Here is a 14463-nt window from a genome sequence, read left to right as displayed (position 1 = left end):
CGCCTTTGCGCTGCGCGCCTGCGCCGGCGCCCGCTTCTAGCGGGTGCCTGACCTGAGAGCCGGAGGGGCGTGCGCGCGCCCTGTCCCTGTTGCGCGCGCGGTGTCACCTTGGGCGCGAGCGGGGTCGCGCGCACACGGGACCCGGAGCCAAGGGCCACTGAGTGGTGATGGCGGCGACGGCGAGTCCCGCGGCCGGCGGGATGGACGGGAAGCCCCGTACCTCCCCTAAGTCCGTCAAGTTCCTGTTTGGGGGCCTGGCCGGGTAAGCTCAGGCCCCAGGGATGGGAAAAGAGGAGGAAGGGGTGGGCGCAAGGAACCGGGTCCGGTTCATCTCTGGGTCTCTTGCAGTGAACTGTGCCATCACGAGGTCAGAGCGATCTCCAGCGTATTGCGAGTTCCCTGTTGGGCTGCCAGGGACCCATTGCAGGGCCCCTTCTGGACTGCATGCAGGGTCGTTGCACAACCCCTGCAGGGTTCCCTGAGTTTTCCAGCGCGTTGCTAAGCTCTGCCGTGCTACATGGGGTTCCAGGCCATTAAATGGCTCCTGCAGGACTACCTTGAGTCCTAAGTCTTGGATGCCCCCTTCCTCCGCTCCCTGTGTCGGACTGTGTGCAATCCCAGGCCACTGCTTGACTGTCATGAAGCTGCTTGGAGCAGTTTCATTGCATGGCCCCTAAGGACAACTAGACTTTTCAGACCCGTTGCACTTGGTGTACATTAGACTCTTATGCACTGCTCATCAGCATTCTGATTTTTGAATCGTGTGGCAGGCCCTGACCTTTGTAACCTTTTGCTGTCAGGCTCCAGTGGGCATTGGTAGATCTGAAACACCTGGCCCGTCACCTCTGTCTTTCCCCAGAATGGGAGCCACCGTTTTTGTCCAGCCCCTGGACCTGGTGAAGAATCGGATGCAGCTGAGCGGTGAAGGGGCCAAGACTCGAGAATACAAAACCAGCTTCCATGCCCTCACCAGCATCCTGAAGGCAGAAGGCCTGAGGGGCATTTACACCGGGTATTGGGGCCTCAGGATGGGAAGTAGGCTATGGGTTGGCAGCTCCAGACCTCGGCCTCATGTGCTGACCCCTCTGCTCCTCAGGCTGTCAGCTGGCCTGCTGCGCCAGGCCACCTACACCACCACCCGCCTTGGCATCTATACCGTGCTGTTTGAGCGCTTGACTGGGGCTGATGGTACACCTCCTGGCTTTCTGCTCAAGGCTCTGATTGGTATGACTGCAGGTGCCACTGGTGCCTTTGTGGGAACACCAGCCGAAGTGGCTCTTATCCGCATGACTGCTGATGGCCGGTGAGTTCCAAGTCTGAGCCTAACCCCGGCCCCATTCCCTGGAATCTAGAGTAGAAGGACCAGTATTTTATGCTAGATCTAGAGGAGAGCATTTACCTATTCAGGCCTTCCTTTCTTTGCTCCTGCGGGCTATCCTGATCTTGACCTCTTCCTGCCCTCTCACCAGTCTTCCAGCTGACCAGCGCCGTGGCTACAAAAATGTGTTTAACGCCCTGATTCGAATCACCCAGGAAGAGGGAGTCCCCACACTGTGGCGGGTGAGTGAAACGGCTAGAGACTTTGGGGATGTGAGGTCAGGTTTTAGTGATTTCTGACTCTTCCCCTGCTCCCCTACCTCCAGGGTTGCATCCCTACCATGGCTCGGGCCGTTGTCGTCAATGCTGCCCAGCTCGCCTCCTACTCCCAATCCAAGCAGTTCTTACTCGACTCAGGTGAGACCCAGAGCTGGGCCCTTAGCTCCCAGCCTGGCCTGAGCCACCTCTGAGCTGACTGCCACCCCTGTTTCACCTCCCCCAGGCTACTTCTCTGACAACATCTTGTGCCACTTCTGCGCCAGCATGATCAGTGGTCTTGTCACCACTGCTGCCTCCATGCCTGTGGACATTGCCAAGACCCGGTGAGTGTGCAGGCCTGAGCCTGGAGATGGATGGGAAGGTTTCCTTTCAGTCTTTCATGCCCTTGTCTCTTCCCCTTCAGGATCCAGAACATGCGGATGATTGATGGGAAGCCGGAATACAAGAATGGGCTGGTGAGGAAGCTATTCTGGGGGCCTGGGAGGGGGTGTCGGATGCCCTGGGAAAGCTGTGAAGGCAGCTGGGTAAGAGGAATGGGGCCCTAGAGTCCAGGTCCTAGCCCCCGCACCCTGCCTGTCTGTGTGTCTAGGACGTACTATTCAAGGTTGTCCGCTACGAGGGCTTCTTCAGCCTGTGGAAGGGCTTCACACCGTACTATGCCCGCCTGGGCCCCCACACCGTCCTCACCTTCATCTTCTTGGAGCAGATGAACAAGGCCTACAAGCGTCTCTTCCTCAGTGGCTGAAGCGGCAAGGGGCACCCACTCATCTGTTGCGCCTACAGCCACTGCGCCCTGGGGGCCTGGGCTCTGCTGCCCTGGACCCCTCTATTTATTTCCCCTCCACAGTGTGGTTTTTTTCTTCTGTGGTAAAGGACTTGGTCTATTCTACCCCCTGCTCTGGCTTGCCCTGCTCGTCCTGATCCTGTGACTTCTCTGTCCCTGGCTGTTCTTGTGGGGAGCTGGAACACTTCCTCAGGATTTCTGGCCTCCCCTTGGATGTTAGTTTCAGGGTATGCAGGACAGCAGAAAGATCCCCCTTCTCAGTGGGGAAATCAAGGCAGAGCTGAGGGGACAGGGAAGAGCAGAAGCTATCAGGATGGCCAAAGGGGCTACAGGGGGAGATGTGGCCCTTCCTCCCCTTCATTGAGGACTTAATAAATTGGATTGATGACACCAGCCCCAAATCTGCAGAGTCTCGGGGGTGACTAGGAGAGGGGAGGAGACTGGACAAAGAAGCTAGTGCCCCTGGAGAATAGGAACTGGAGGTTTTTTTTTTTTTAATGACTCAGTTCCAATGAAGGAACTGGAGTTTTTAAGAAAAATTAAAGAAAAAGCACCCACTGGTTTTGTGCAAGTGCTGTGTAAATCTGTCATGCTACAGCAGCTGACAGGGCCAGGAAAACTCAAATCCCAGGCCCGGTGTGTTGCCTCTAGCCACTTGCCCAAGAATGTCACAGATGCACAGATCATCTCACATAATCCCCAGGAAAAGCCCCTGGGTCTGATGACTGCTTCTGCAGCCTGAAGAGGGAGGAAATAAAGAGACTCTGAGAGAAGTCTCAGAGAGAAGACTATTGCGGCTGGAGCCAGTCGGGGTGGAGGGCCAGGGCTTATGAGGGTAGGAACTGAAAGCTTGAGGAAAGGCGGATACTGGCCAGAGACCAGATCCGGGTCCTTGGGTGGGGAGAGTGAGAACCGTATCCGTTTCTTTAGAAGGAGATGTGTGGTTCCCAGGCCCAGCCCTCAAGGAGCCTTAAAACCTCTTGGGGCATAAAAGAGCTTGGGAAGGTCAAATTGAGGAGTGCTGGCCAGGCCAGGGGACAGGCAGGCAGCAGGTGGGAGCTGTCCCTTTGGCAGAGCCTCATCAGCAGAAGAGGTGGAGCTTAGCATCCTGGCTCTCCTGTTGCTGCTTCTGTGTACAGTATGTCCTGGGCCTTGGTGGCTATTGTGAGACACCTGAAGCCTAGACCTTGTCCTTAAGAAGTTCCTGATCCAGAAGACAAGATTATGCAGGAGCAGATTGGGAAACGGAGTGTAGCAATAGTGGTGCAGAGTAACCAGGAGCACCTGCCCTCACCTGGGAGAAGTGACTTGCACACTGAGTGGTTAGACTGGCTGGGAACAGGGCAAGGACAGCATGTCTGGCTGGACTGAGGGCAAAGGCTTAGAGTAAAACACTGTCGGGGAGCAGGTGATCTACAGGTTTCTGATATTTGGAGCACAGGCTGTGTGGTATCTGCTTTGAGAGATGGCACTGGACTGTCAGGTTGTATCGGCGCATGGCGCTCTCTGACTGCCAAGCTCAGGAGTTGGTCCTCTACCTGGGAAGAGATGCAGTCAGACATCAGATCCTTCCAGGACCTTTGGAGAGGGATGGGGGTCTCCATAGTCCCATTCTCTGGGCCCCAAGCCCTGGATTGGGCTGGAGACAAGGCAAGAGAGGAAGCCACGCCGATGCGTTTAGGGAATGGCAGGATCTCTGAGAAGAGAAGTAGGGTTCCATTTGCCTGTGTCGCAGCCTGGGAGTAGGAAGCCCAAGACTGTTTAGTCACACCAAGATGGCACATGCTGCAGGGTCGTCCACCCCTTGCTATCCTGCTGACCTGGGCAGTGAGGAGAGCCATAATTTCTGAGGCTGCAGGTGCAAGCAGGTACTCACTTTTGCTCCAGTATTGCAGGCTACTGGCAGATAGGTCTCAGCAGTTGCTATTAAACTTCAGGGAGACAATTTTTGAGCTGGATCTGATGCCTGGGGTGTCCTGGTGGGTGGCCACCCCTGGAGAAGAGAAGGAGGCAGCCCAGGCAGGGGAAGTGTAGGCTATAACTGGAAGTCTATTGAATGAGTAGTTGTGACCAGGGTAGGGGCAGTTGGGACCTTGTGAATTCTCATGACAGGTGTCCCAGACACTTCACCAAAAGAAACCAAGTTGTTTTGAGACAGGGTCTCACTCTGTCACCCAGGCTGGAGTACAGTGACAAAATCACAGCTCACTGTAGCCTCCATCTCCCAGGCTCAGGTGATCCTCCCACCTCAGTCTCCCAGGTACCTGGGACCTCAGGTGCAAGCCACCAGACCTGGCTAATGTTTTGTATTTTTTATAAAGATGGGATTTTGCCATGTTGCCAAGCCTGGTCTTGAACTCCTAGGCTCAAGCAATCCACCTGTCTCTACCTGCCAGAGTGCTGGAATTACAGGCGTGAGTCCCTGCACCCAGTCAGAAACTAAGTTTTTGTTTTGTTTTGTTTTGTTTTGAGACAGAATCTCACTGCACCCAGCCAGAAACTAAGTTTGTGTTTTGTTTTGTTTTTTGAGACGGAATCTCACTCTGTTGCCCAGGCTGGAGTCCAGTGGCGCGATCTCAGCTCACTGCAACCTTCACCTTCCAGGTGTAAGTGATTCTTCTGTCCCAGCCTCCCGAGTAGCTTGGATCACAGGTGTGCACCACCACGCCCAGCTAATTTTCGTATTTTTAGTAGAGACAGGGTTTTACCATATTTGCCAGACTGGTCTCCAACTACTGACCTCAGGTGATTCACCTGCTTTGGATTCCCAAAGTGCTGGGATTATAGGCGTGTGAGCCACCACACCTGTTTTGTTTTATATATAACATTTTGTTTTTTTATATATATATATATATATATATATATATATATATATATATATATATGTTGTGTTATACATATATTTATTATTTTGTTTTATTTTATTATTTTTTATTTTTTGGGACGGAGTTTCGCTCTTGTTACCCAGGCTGGAGTGCAATAGCGCGATCTCGGCTCACCGCAACCTCCACCTCCGGGGTTCAGGCAAGTCTCCTGCCTCAGCCTCCTGAGTAGCTGGGATTACAGGCACGTGCCACCATGCCCAGCTAATTTTTTGTATTTTTAGTAGAGACGGGGTTTCACCATGTTGACCAGGATGGTCTCGATCTCTCGACCTCGTGATCCACCTGCCTCGGCCTCCCAAAGTGCTGGGATTACAGGCCTGAGCCACCGCGCCCGGCCATTTTTTGTTTTTTTGAGATAGAATCTTGCTCTGTTGCCAGGCTGGAGTGGAGTGGTACCATCTTGGTTCACCACAACCTCCAACACCCTGGTTCAAGCGATTCTTCTGCCTCAGCCTCCCAAATAGCTGGGATTACAGGCACACACCACTACACCCAGCTAATTTTTGTATTTTTAGTAGAGACGGGGTTTCACCATGTTGACCAGGATGTTCTCCATCTCCTGACCTCATGATCGGCCCACCTCGGCCTCCCAAAGTGCTGGGATTACAGGTGTGAGCCATCACTTCTGACTCTAAAATTATTTTTTATTATACAGATAATATACAATAATGGTAGAAAACTAGAAAATGCTAAACAGGGAAAAAGAAAATAAAACCATCCATATTTGTAACATCCAGACACAATCAGTGCTCACATCCTGATAAACTGCTTTCCAGATTTTCTTCTGTGCATAGATGTCCCATGCAGGATAGGGAGCTTTGTTCTGTGACCCACCCAACTCCATGTCACTATCCCTCCTGCTTTTCTGGGACTGAATTTGTGTGCTTGTGGTGTGAAGAGAGGGCTTCTGATACAGGAAAAGGAATTAAGACCTCCCCATGACCCCATGTTTCTTACCCACCCAACCCCAGCCAGATCCCAATAGGAGAGCCCACGGGAGCCTCTCCCAAGGTCCCCAAACTTCCCACCCTTAGAGGCTGTGGCCAGAGTACCTAATGCTCACTGTGCCCAGCAGGTCCTGACCACGACCTTCACTCAGAGCTGAGGGCCTTCTTCCTGCCACTAGAGGCCCCATTTGGCCATTAGGCCGTACCCATAAGAAGAGGCTGGAGCGGAAAGTGGGGAGTGTGCTTTGAAGGAAGAGCAGCCAGGCCCGGGGCACTGTCACTTGCCTTCCTCTCTGCAGCTCTAGATGTGTGGTTTGCGTGGCTGTGGCCAGAGCAATACCCTCGCTGGAGTCCAAGGCCTGTGGTTTCACATGCCCAACCCAGGTCAGCAGCAGGATGAGGATCACACAGGCCAAGAACAGCCAGAGGAGACCCAAGACATAGAAGCCCAGGGGGAGGAGGCAGCAAAAGTTGGGATGGAGAAAAGGCTCGTTTCTGGAGCTGTCAAAATGCCCTTGGGCCACCCCACGGACCTTTGGTTGCTTCTCAAATTCAGGGATGGTTTTTTTGGTGGATTCTAAGAATGAGATGGGTTTTGTGGTAGTTAAAAATATGATGGTTTTTGGGGTGGTCGGGCTTGAAGTGGGCTCTGGGGTGATCAGGATTGTGGCAGGCTCTAGGGTGGTCGGGCTCGTGGCGGGCTCTGGGGTGGTCAGGCTCGTGGCAGGCTCTGGGGTGGTCGGGCTCGTGGCGGGCTCTGGGGTGGTCGGGCTCGTGGTGGGCTCTGGGGTGGTCGGGCTTGTGGTGGGCTCTGGGGTGGTCGGGCTTGTGGTGGGCTCTGGGGTGGTCGGGCTTGTGGTGGGCTCTGGGGTGGTCGGGCTTGTGGTGGCCTCTGGGGTGGTCGGGCTTGAGGTGGGCTCTGGGGTGGTCGGGCTTGAGGTGAGCTCTGAGGTGGTCGTGCTTGTGGTGGGTTCAGTAATGGATTTTGGAGTTTTGGAGAATGTGACAGATTTGGAGAATGTGGTGAAATCTAGGGTCCATCTGGGTGGGAATGTGGTCTGCTTCTTAGTGGATTCTTGGGTTGGATGCAAGGAGGTCATCTGGCTGTCTAGAGAAGCAGTAGACCACGAGTAGAATAGACCCCTGTGGGTTGTATGGGCTTTGGTGGGGAACTTGACCACAGTCCTTGTAGCACGCACCTTATCACTCTCAGTGTCCTCTTCCGTGTAGTCATCATATAGGTCTTCGTCATCTCCATCACCAAGGGTGGGGCATTCCTTCCCTGGGTATTTGTAGATGGAAATCTTATCTGAATTGTCACACTGCACACTGGTCACATTGGAGGTCATGGCCTTGACGTCCACACCTTGCTTCCATACGTAGACATTTTCGGCATTGTCCTGAAGCCAGCGACGAAAATAGAGGATCTCACAGTTACATAACCAGGGGTTCCCATGAAGAAAGGCAAAAGGCAGGAGGTGGTCCCCAAAAAAGCCCTTTGGTATTGTGCGCAGCAAGTTCTCTTGAAGGAGAAGTGTGTCAAGATTCTCCAGCCCATTCAGGAGCCCAGGGGGCAGCTCAGTCAAGTTGTTGTTAGCCAGACTGAGTTTCTCCAGCTTGGGTGTGGGCATCAGGAGCCCTGCGGGCAGAGTCTTCAGCTCATTGCCTTTCAGGTAGAGCTCTTGGAGGTGGCCAAGACCACGGAAGGCACCAGGAGATAGCGAGGTCAGCTGGTTGAAGGAGACATCCAGAATAGTGAGAGCAGGCAATGCCTGCCCTAGGAAGGGCAGGCTTTGCAATTTATTGTGGGATAGATCTAGGGTCCCTAGCAGTGGCAGCGTCCCATCAACCTGGAGCTTGGTCAGCTCACACTGATCTAGGTACAGCTGAGTGAGGTGAGTTAAAGGCACCAGGGATGCCATGGAGAAGCTGTACAGGAGGTTCTCACTCAAGTGGAGGATGGTTGCGTCTCTCGGCAGGTCTGGAGGCAGCACTCTCAGATTCCTCTTGTCACAGTTCACTTCTATGTGGCTGGCCACTTTGGAGACCTCACAGGTGGGGTGGGGGTGTAAGGGGCTTGGCAGCAGGAGCAGCAAGAGGAGGAGAGGCATGGGGACCTGTGGGCAAGGGGGCCTTGAGTGGACCCCTCCAGCCCCTGGAAGCATTCCCCCATGTCCCAGGTCCCTTCCCCCTGCAGCTTTGCTTCCTGAAACAGCTTCCACACCTCCCATCCTCCCCACTCCCCTCTCCCATTCTTGCCGGCAGAGCCTAAATTACTAGCCTCACCCCAGACCCCTCTCCTGCCCCAGCTCCAACCCTGGCTTACAGGCAGGCAGAAAGACCTCCGAAGGCACACAGAGCGTCTTCTAGGGTGTCACTCGACTCAGTCCTTCTCTCTTCTAGCCCCTCAGAAGACTAAGCCAGTGTCAGGGAAGGGGATGGGGGTGAGGAAGAAAGGCAGACCTGATAGGGCTTCCAGTGACCGGGAATTCCTCAGACACAAGCCCTTATCACCTCACTCCACAGCTTTCCCCCAAGCCCTCTTTGTGGTTCTCTCTTCCGCTTTCCTTTTATACAGGGGAGATGGGGGTAGACTCCTCCAAACACAGCCTTCCATCATCTTTTAAAAACCTCTCCAGGGCCAGGCACAGTGGCTCATACCTGTAATCCCAGCACTTTGGGAGGCTAAAGTGGGCAGATCACAAGGTCAGGGGTTTGAGACCACCCTGATCAACGTGGAGAAACCCAGTATCTACTAAAAATACAAAATTAGCTGGGCATGGTGGCGCATGCCTGTAATCCCAGCTACTCGGGAGTCTGAGGCAGAAGAATCACTTGAACCTGGGAGATGGAGGTTGCAGTGAGCTGAGATGGCACCACTGCACTCCAGCCTGGGCTAGAGCAAAACTTCATCTCAAAAGAACACAAAAACAAAAACCTCTCCAGATGCCACTTTCTCTTCTTCTTCACAGTTGCATTCTGAGAGTTGCCAACTTTTAATTCTCTCCTACCTCACTCCTCTCTGCCTTCTCGCCCCAGTTTACACTGCTTTCTTCCCATTGTTACTCCATTGACTTGGCTCTTACCAAAGTTTTTAATGCCCTCCCTTCTCTATATCCACTGTGATCTTTTTTTTTTTTTTTTTTAGATGGAGTTTCGCTCTTGTTACCCAGGCTGGAGTACAATGGCGCGATCTCGGCTTACCGAAACTTCTGCCTCCTTGGTTCAAGCAATTCTCCTGCTCAGCCTCCCGAGTAGCTGGGACTAAAGGCATGGGCCACTGTGCCTAGCTAAGTTTTGTATTTTTAGTAGAGACGGGGTTTCACCATGTTGACCAGGATGGTCTCGATCTCTTGACCTCGTGATCCACCTACCTTGGCCTCCCAAAGTGCTGGGATTATAGGCGTGATCCACCGTGCCCGGCCTTTTTTTTTTTTTTTTTTAAATATATATATATATTTATTTTTATTTTTATTTTTATTTTTTTTTATTTTTTATTTTTCGAGACGGAGTTTCGCTCTTGTTACCCAGGCTGGAGTGCAATGGCGCGATCTCGGCTCACCGCAACCTCTGCCTTCTGGGTTCAGGCAATTCTCCTGCCTCAGCCTCCTGAGTAGCTGGGATTACAGGCACGCACCACCATGCCCAGCTAATTTTTTGTATTTTTAGTAGAGACGGGGTTTCACCATGTTGACCAGGATGGTCTCGATCTATCGACCTCGTGATCCACCTGCCTCGGCCTCCCAAAGTGCTGGGATTACAGGCTTGAGCCACCGCGCCCGGCCAATATATATATATTTTTAAAGATGGGGTTTCACCACATTGGTCAGGCTGATCTCAAACTCCTTACCTCAGGTGATCTGCCCACCTCAGCCTCCCAAAGGACAATCACAAGGACCTTGTGATTGACCAGGATGGTCTCGATCTCTCGACCTCGTGATCCACCCGCCTCGGCCTCCCAAAGTGCTGGGATTACAGGCATGAGCCACCTCGCCCAGCTTTTTTTTTTTGAGATGGAGTCTCTCTCTGTTGCCCAGGCTGGTGTGCAGTGATGTGATCTTGGCTCACTGCAACTTCCACTTCCTGAGTTCAAGTGATTCTCCTGCCTCAGCCTCCTGAGTAGCTAGGACCTGCCACCATGCCTGGCTAATTTTGTGTGTGTGTTTTTAGTAGAGACAGAGTTTCAACATGTTGGCCAGGCTGGTCTCAAATTCCTGAGCTCAGGTGATCCTCCCACCTCGACCTCCCAAAGTGCTGGGATTACAGGGGTGAACCGCTGCGCCTGGCCTTCTCCACTGTAATCTTACTTGATTTTGCAGACTGCATACTCATGGCCCCTTGCCCCTTGGGATTCTCCCTTTGGCCTTTGTGACCATAATTTTTGTGACCCTATAATTTTCTTGGTTTTCTTCTTACCTGTTTGGTTGGGCCTTCATAGATTCCCCTGCCCCTGGAGTTTGTGCTTAGGCTCTCTTCTTTTCGTTTTTTTTTAGACTGAGTCTGTTGCCCAGGCTGGAGTGCAGTGGCACAATCTCAGCTCACTGCAACCTCTGCCTCCCAGGTTTAAGTGATTCTCCTGCCTCAGCCTCCCGAGTAGATGGGATTACAAGCGTGCACCACTGCATCCGGTTAATTTTTGCATTTTTAGTAGAGATGGGGTTTCACCATGTTGTTCAGGCTGATCTCAAACTCCAGACCTCAAGTGATCTGCCTGCCTCAGCCTCCCAGAGTGTTGGGATTACAGGCATGAGCCAACACACCTGGCAGGCTCTCTTTTTTTCTTTCTTTCTTTCTTTCTTTTTTTTTTCCAAGATGGAGTCTTTCTCTGTTGCCCAGGGTGGAGTGCAATGGTGCAGTCTTGGCTCACTGAAACCTCCACTTCCCGGGTTCAAGCGATTCTCCTGCCTCATTCTCCCAAGTAGCTGGGATTATAGGCTTTTGCCACCATGCCCAGCTAATTTTGTATTTTTAGTTGAGATGGGGTTTCACCACATTGGCCATGCTGGTCTTGAACTCCTGACATTGTGATCTGCTCGCCTTGGCCTCCCAAAGTGCTGGGATTACAGGCGTGAGTCAGTGAGTCACCTTTCCCAGCCTTCTTCTTTCTTTCTTTCTTTTTTTTTTTTTGAGACAGAGTTTTCCTCTTGTTGCTCAGGCTGGAGTGCAATGGAGCGATCTCGGCAACGTCCACCTCCCAGGTTCAAGCGATTCTATATTTTAGTAGAGACGGGGTTTTGCCATGTTGGCCAGGCTGGTCTCGAACTCCTGACCTCAGGTGATCCACCTGCCTTGGTTTCTGAAAGTGCTGGGATTACAGGTGTGAGCCACTGTGCCCAGCCTTCTCTTCTTTTCTTATACTATGCAACCACCTGAGATTATCCTCATTTATTCCCTTGCCTTCAACCACCACCTACAACCTAATGACTCTCAAATCTGTGTCTCTAGTCCAGAGCCTTCAACTGAGACCCAAACACATATGTCTAGCTGCCTTCTGGACATCCCTACTTGGATGTCCCGCAGACACCAAAACAGTATGTTCAAAACTGAACTCATCATCTCTCCCCAAATGGCTTCTCCTCCTGTGTCGCTCAACCTAGCGAATGGCACCATCACCCACTCATTTACCTAACCAATCAGTACAAACAAAATCCCTAATAGTCGTCTCTAACATCTCCCCTCTTTCATCCCATCACCAAGTCCTGCTGATTTTATCTTTGGTCTCTCTCAAAGCTACTCAAATTTGCACCATTCTACCATCATTCCTAGTCCAGGGCTCCTCCTCTTCCTCCTCCTTCCTCCTCCTCCTCCTCCTCCTCCTCCTCCTCCTCCTCCTTCTCCTCCTCCTCCTCCTCCTCCTTCTCCTCCTCCCTCCTCTTCCTCCTCCTCCTCCTCCTCCTCCTCCTCTTCCTCCTCCTCCTCCTCCTCTTCCTCCTCCTCCTCCTCCTCTTCCTCCTCCTCCTCCTCTTCCTCCTCCCTCCTCCTCCTCTTCCTCCTCCTCCTCTTCCTCCTCCTCCTCCCTCCTCTTCCTCCTCCTCCTCCCACTCCTCCTCCTCCTCTTCCTCCTCCTCCTCCTCCTCTCCTCCTCTTCTTCCCTTGTCCTCCTCCTCCTCTTCCTTCTCTTCTTCTCCTCCTCCTTCCTTCTCGTTCTCCTTTTTCTTCTCCTTCTTCTTTCTTCCTTTTTGAGACAAAGCCTTGTTTTGTCTCCCAGGCTGAAGTGCAGTGGCGCAATCCTGGATCACTGCAATGACAAACTCTTGGATCCAAGGATCCTCCCACTTCAGTCTCCCAAGGAGTTGTGACTACAGGCATGCATCACCATACCCAGCTGATTCTTAATTTTTTTTCTAGAGACAGAGTCTCATTTTGTTGCCAAGGTTGGTCTCAAACTCCTGGGCTCAAATGATCCTCCCACCTGGGCCTCCCAAAGTGTTGGGAGTACAGGTATGAGCCACCATGCCCCTCCCAGGGCACCATCTTCTCGATACTGCTTCCCTGCAACAGCATCCTCACTAGTCTCCCAACTTTCTGATTCCTCTTCTTCTTTTTATTCTCCACTGGAGTGGTCTTTCAGAACTGCACATCTGCTCATATCCTTCCACTGCTTGAAATTCACCAATGGGCTGGGCACAGTGGCTCATGCCTGTAATTGTAGCCCTTTGGAGGCTGAGGTGGGTGGATCACCTTAGGTCAGGAGTTTGAGACCAGCTTGGCCAACATGGCAAAACCCCATCTCTACTAAATATACAAAAAGTGAGCGGGGCATGGTGGCAGGTAGCTATAATCCCAGCCACTGGGAGGCTGAGGCAGGAGAATCGCTTGAACCCCAGGGGCATTGGTTGCAGTGAGGTGAGATAGTGCCACCTCACTCCAGCCTTGGTGAAAGAGTGAAATTCTGTCCGGAAAGAAAGAAAGGCAGGCAGGCAAGGGGAGGGGAGGGGAGAGGAGGGGAGAGGAGAGAAGGGGAGGGGAGGGGATCACCAGTGGCTCCTTATAGATCTCAGGAGGAAAGAAAGCAAGAAAGCAAAAGAGAAAAGAAAAGAAGGAAGGAAGAAAGAAAATAAATTAATTCACCTATGGCTCTTTCTAGATCTGAGGAGGAAGTCTAAAGTCCCCAGCATGGCCTGGAGGGTCCTGGGAGATCTCACCTTTGCCTCCTGTCCAGCCCTGTCTTTTACCACTCTACCCTTACTCTTTTTTTTTTTTTTTTTTTTTGAGATGGAGTTTCGCTCTTGTTACCCAGTCTGGAGTGCAATGGCGCGATCTCGGCTCACTGCAACCTCTGCCTCCTGGGTTCAGGCAATTCTCCTGCCTCAGCCTCCTGAGTAGCTGGGATTACAGGCACGCACCACCATGCCCAGCTAATTTTTGTATTTTTAGTAGAGACGGGGTTTCACCATGTTGACCAGGAGGGTCTCGATCTCTCGACCTCGTGATCCACCCGCCTCGGCCTCCCAAAGTGCTGGGATTACAGGCTTGAGCCACCACGCCCAGCCTACCCTTACTCTTGATCATTTTCTCCTGTGCCTGAACTTTTTCTTCAACCCTTATCCCCTTCTGCCTAACCCTTACTTATTTGGCAAGTTCCAGATCAGATTTTTTTCCTCTGGAAAGCCTTTACTGATTTCTCAAGACCAGGTTAAATGTCTGTTACAGAAAGTCAGACACCATGCCATGTCTGTTGGTCCACTGCCCCTTTTTATTTATTTATTATTTATTTATTTTTTGAGACAGAATCTTGCTCTTGTTGCCCAGTCTGGAGTGCAACGGCATTATCTTGGCTCACTGCAACCTCTGCCTTCTGGGTTCAAGCAATTCTCCTGCCTCAGTCTCCCGAGTAGCTGGGATTACAGGCGCATGCCACCATACCCAGCTAATTTTTGTATTTTTAGTAGAGATGGTGTTTCACTATGTTGGCCAGGCTGGTCTGGAACTCCTGACCTCAGGTGATCCAACTGCCTCAGCCTCCCAATGTGTTGGGATTACAGGCATGCGCCACCTTGCCCAGCCAGTCCACTGCCCCTTCTATGATAAGAATGTGCCCCTGCACTGTTCTGCAGAAGGGGTACCATGCAGCCATCTGAGCCTGCCCTGATCTGCTTCTAGCTGGTGACTGGACAAGGGATAGCTACTTAAGCCAGATGCAGTTAATCTATAGATTTGCCATTTATACAATTTGCCAGCTTCGAGGTTATTGGAAAATGTGGAGAAAACAATGCAGTAGATAGTGAGGTGGAAGGTTACCTAGAGAAAA

The 14463-nt window shown here is 52.1% G+C and overlaps 2 protein-coding genes across 2 annotated transcripts; one reads left to right on the top strand and one right to left on the bottom strand.

Annotated features, from left to right (window-relative positions):
• The first annotated feature begins 34 nt into the window (after positions 1–34).
• SLC25A11 (solute carrier family 25 member 11) lies at positions 35–2937 on the top strand. The gene is made up of 8 exons (XM_003931370.4): positions 35–262; positions 860–1012; positions 1097–1303; positions 1470–1560; positions 1644–1734; positions 1820–1919; positions 2000–2051; positions 2186–2937. The coding sequence occupies exons 1-8, from the start codon at positions 168–170 to the stop codon at positions 2339–2341; spliced, it is 945 nt and encodes a 314-aa protein (XP_003931419.1). The 5' UTR covers positions 35–167; the 3' UTR covers positions 2342–2937.
• A 2957-nt stretch (positions 2938–5894) lies between these two features.
• Positions 5895–8642, bottom strand: GP1BA (glycoprotein Ib platelet subunit alpha). Its single transcript, XM_010341997.3, has 2 exons — positions 8539–8642; positions 5895–8329 (listed from the first exon to the last, which is right to left on the bottom strand). The coding sequence occupies exon 2, from the start codon at positions 8321–8323 to the stop codon at positions 6296–6298; it is 2028 nt and encodes a 675-aa protein (XP_010340299.2). The 5' UTR covers positions 8324–8329; positions 8539–8642; the 3' UTR covers positions 5895–6295.
• Between the last annotated feature and the right edge of the window lie 5821 nt (positions 8643–14463).

The sequence above is a fragment of the Saimiri boliviensis genome, chromosome 17, assembly GCF_048565385.1.
Source record: "Saimiri boliviensis isolate mSaiBol1 chromosome 17, mSaiBol1.pri, whole genome shotgun sequence".
NCBI classification, from domain to species: Eukaryota; Metazoa; Chordata; class Mammalia; order Primates; family Cebidae; genus Saimiri; species Saimiri boliviensis.
The sequence above is the reverse complement of the archived record's forward strand: the minus strand, read 5'-3'. Positions and strand labels throughout refer to the sequence as shown.

Coding starts and splice junctions, on each gene's coding strand:
- SLC25A11 (XM_003931370.4), top strand. CDS start 168: ATGGCGGCGACGGCGAGTCCCGCGGCCGGCGGGATGGACGGGAAGCCC. Junction 1,304..1,469: donor CGCATGACTGCTGATGGCCG/GTGAGTTCCAAG, acceptor CCCTCTCACCAG/TCTTCCAGCTGACCAGCGCC. Junction 1,735..1,819: donor GCAGTTCTTACTCGACTCAG/GTGAGACCCAGA, acceptor CACCTCCCCCAG/GCTACTTCTCTGACAACATC.
- GP1BA (XM_010341997.3), bottom strand. CDS start 8,323: ATGCCTCTCCTCCTCTTGCTGCTCCTGCTGCCAAGCCCCTTACACCCC.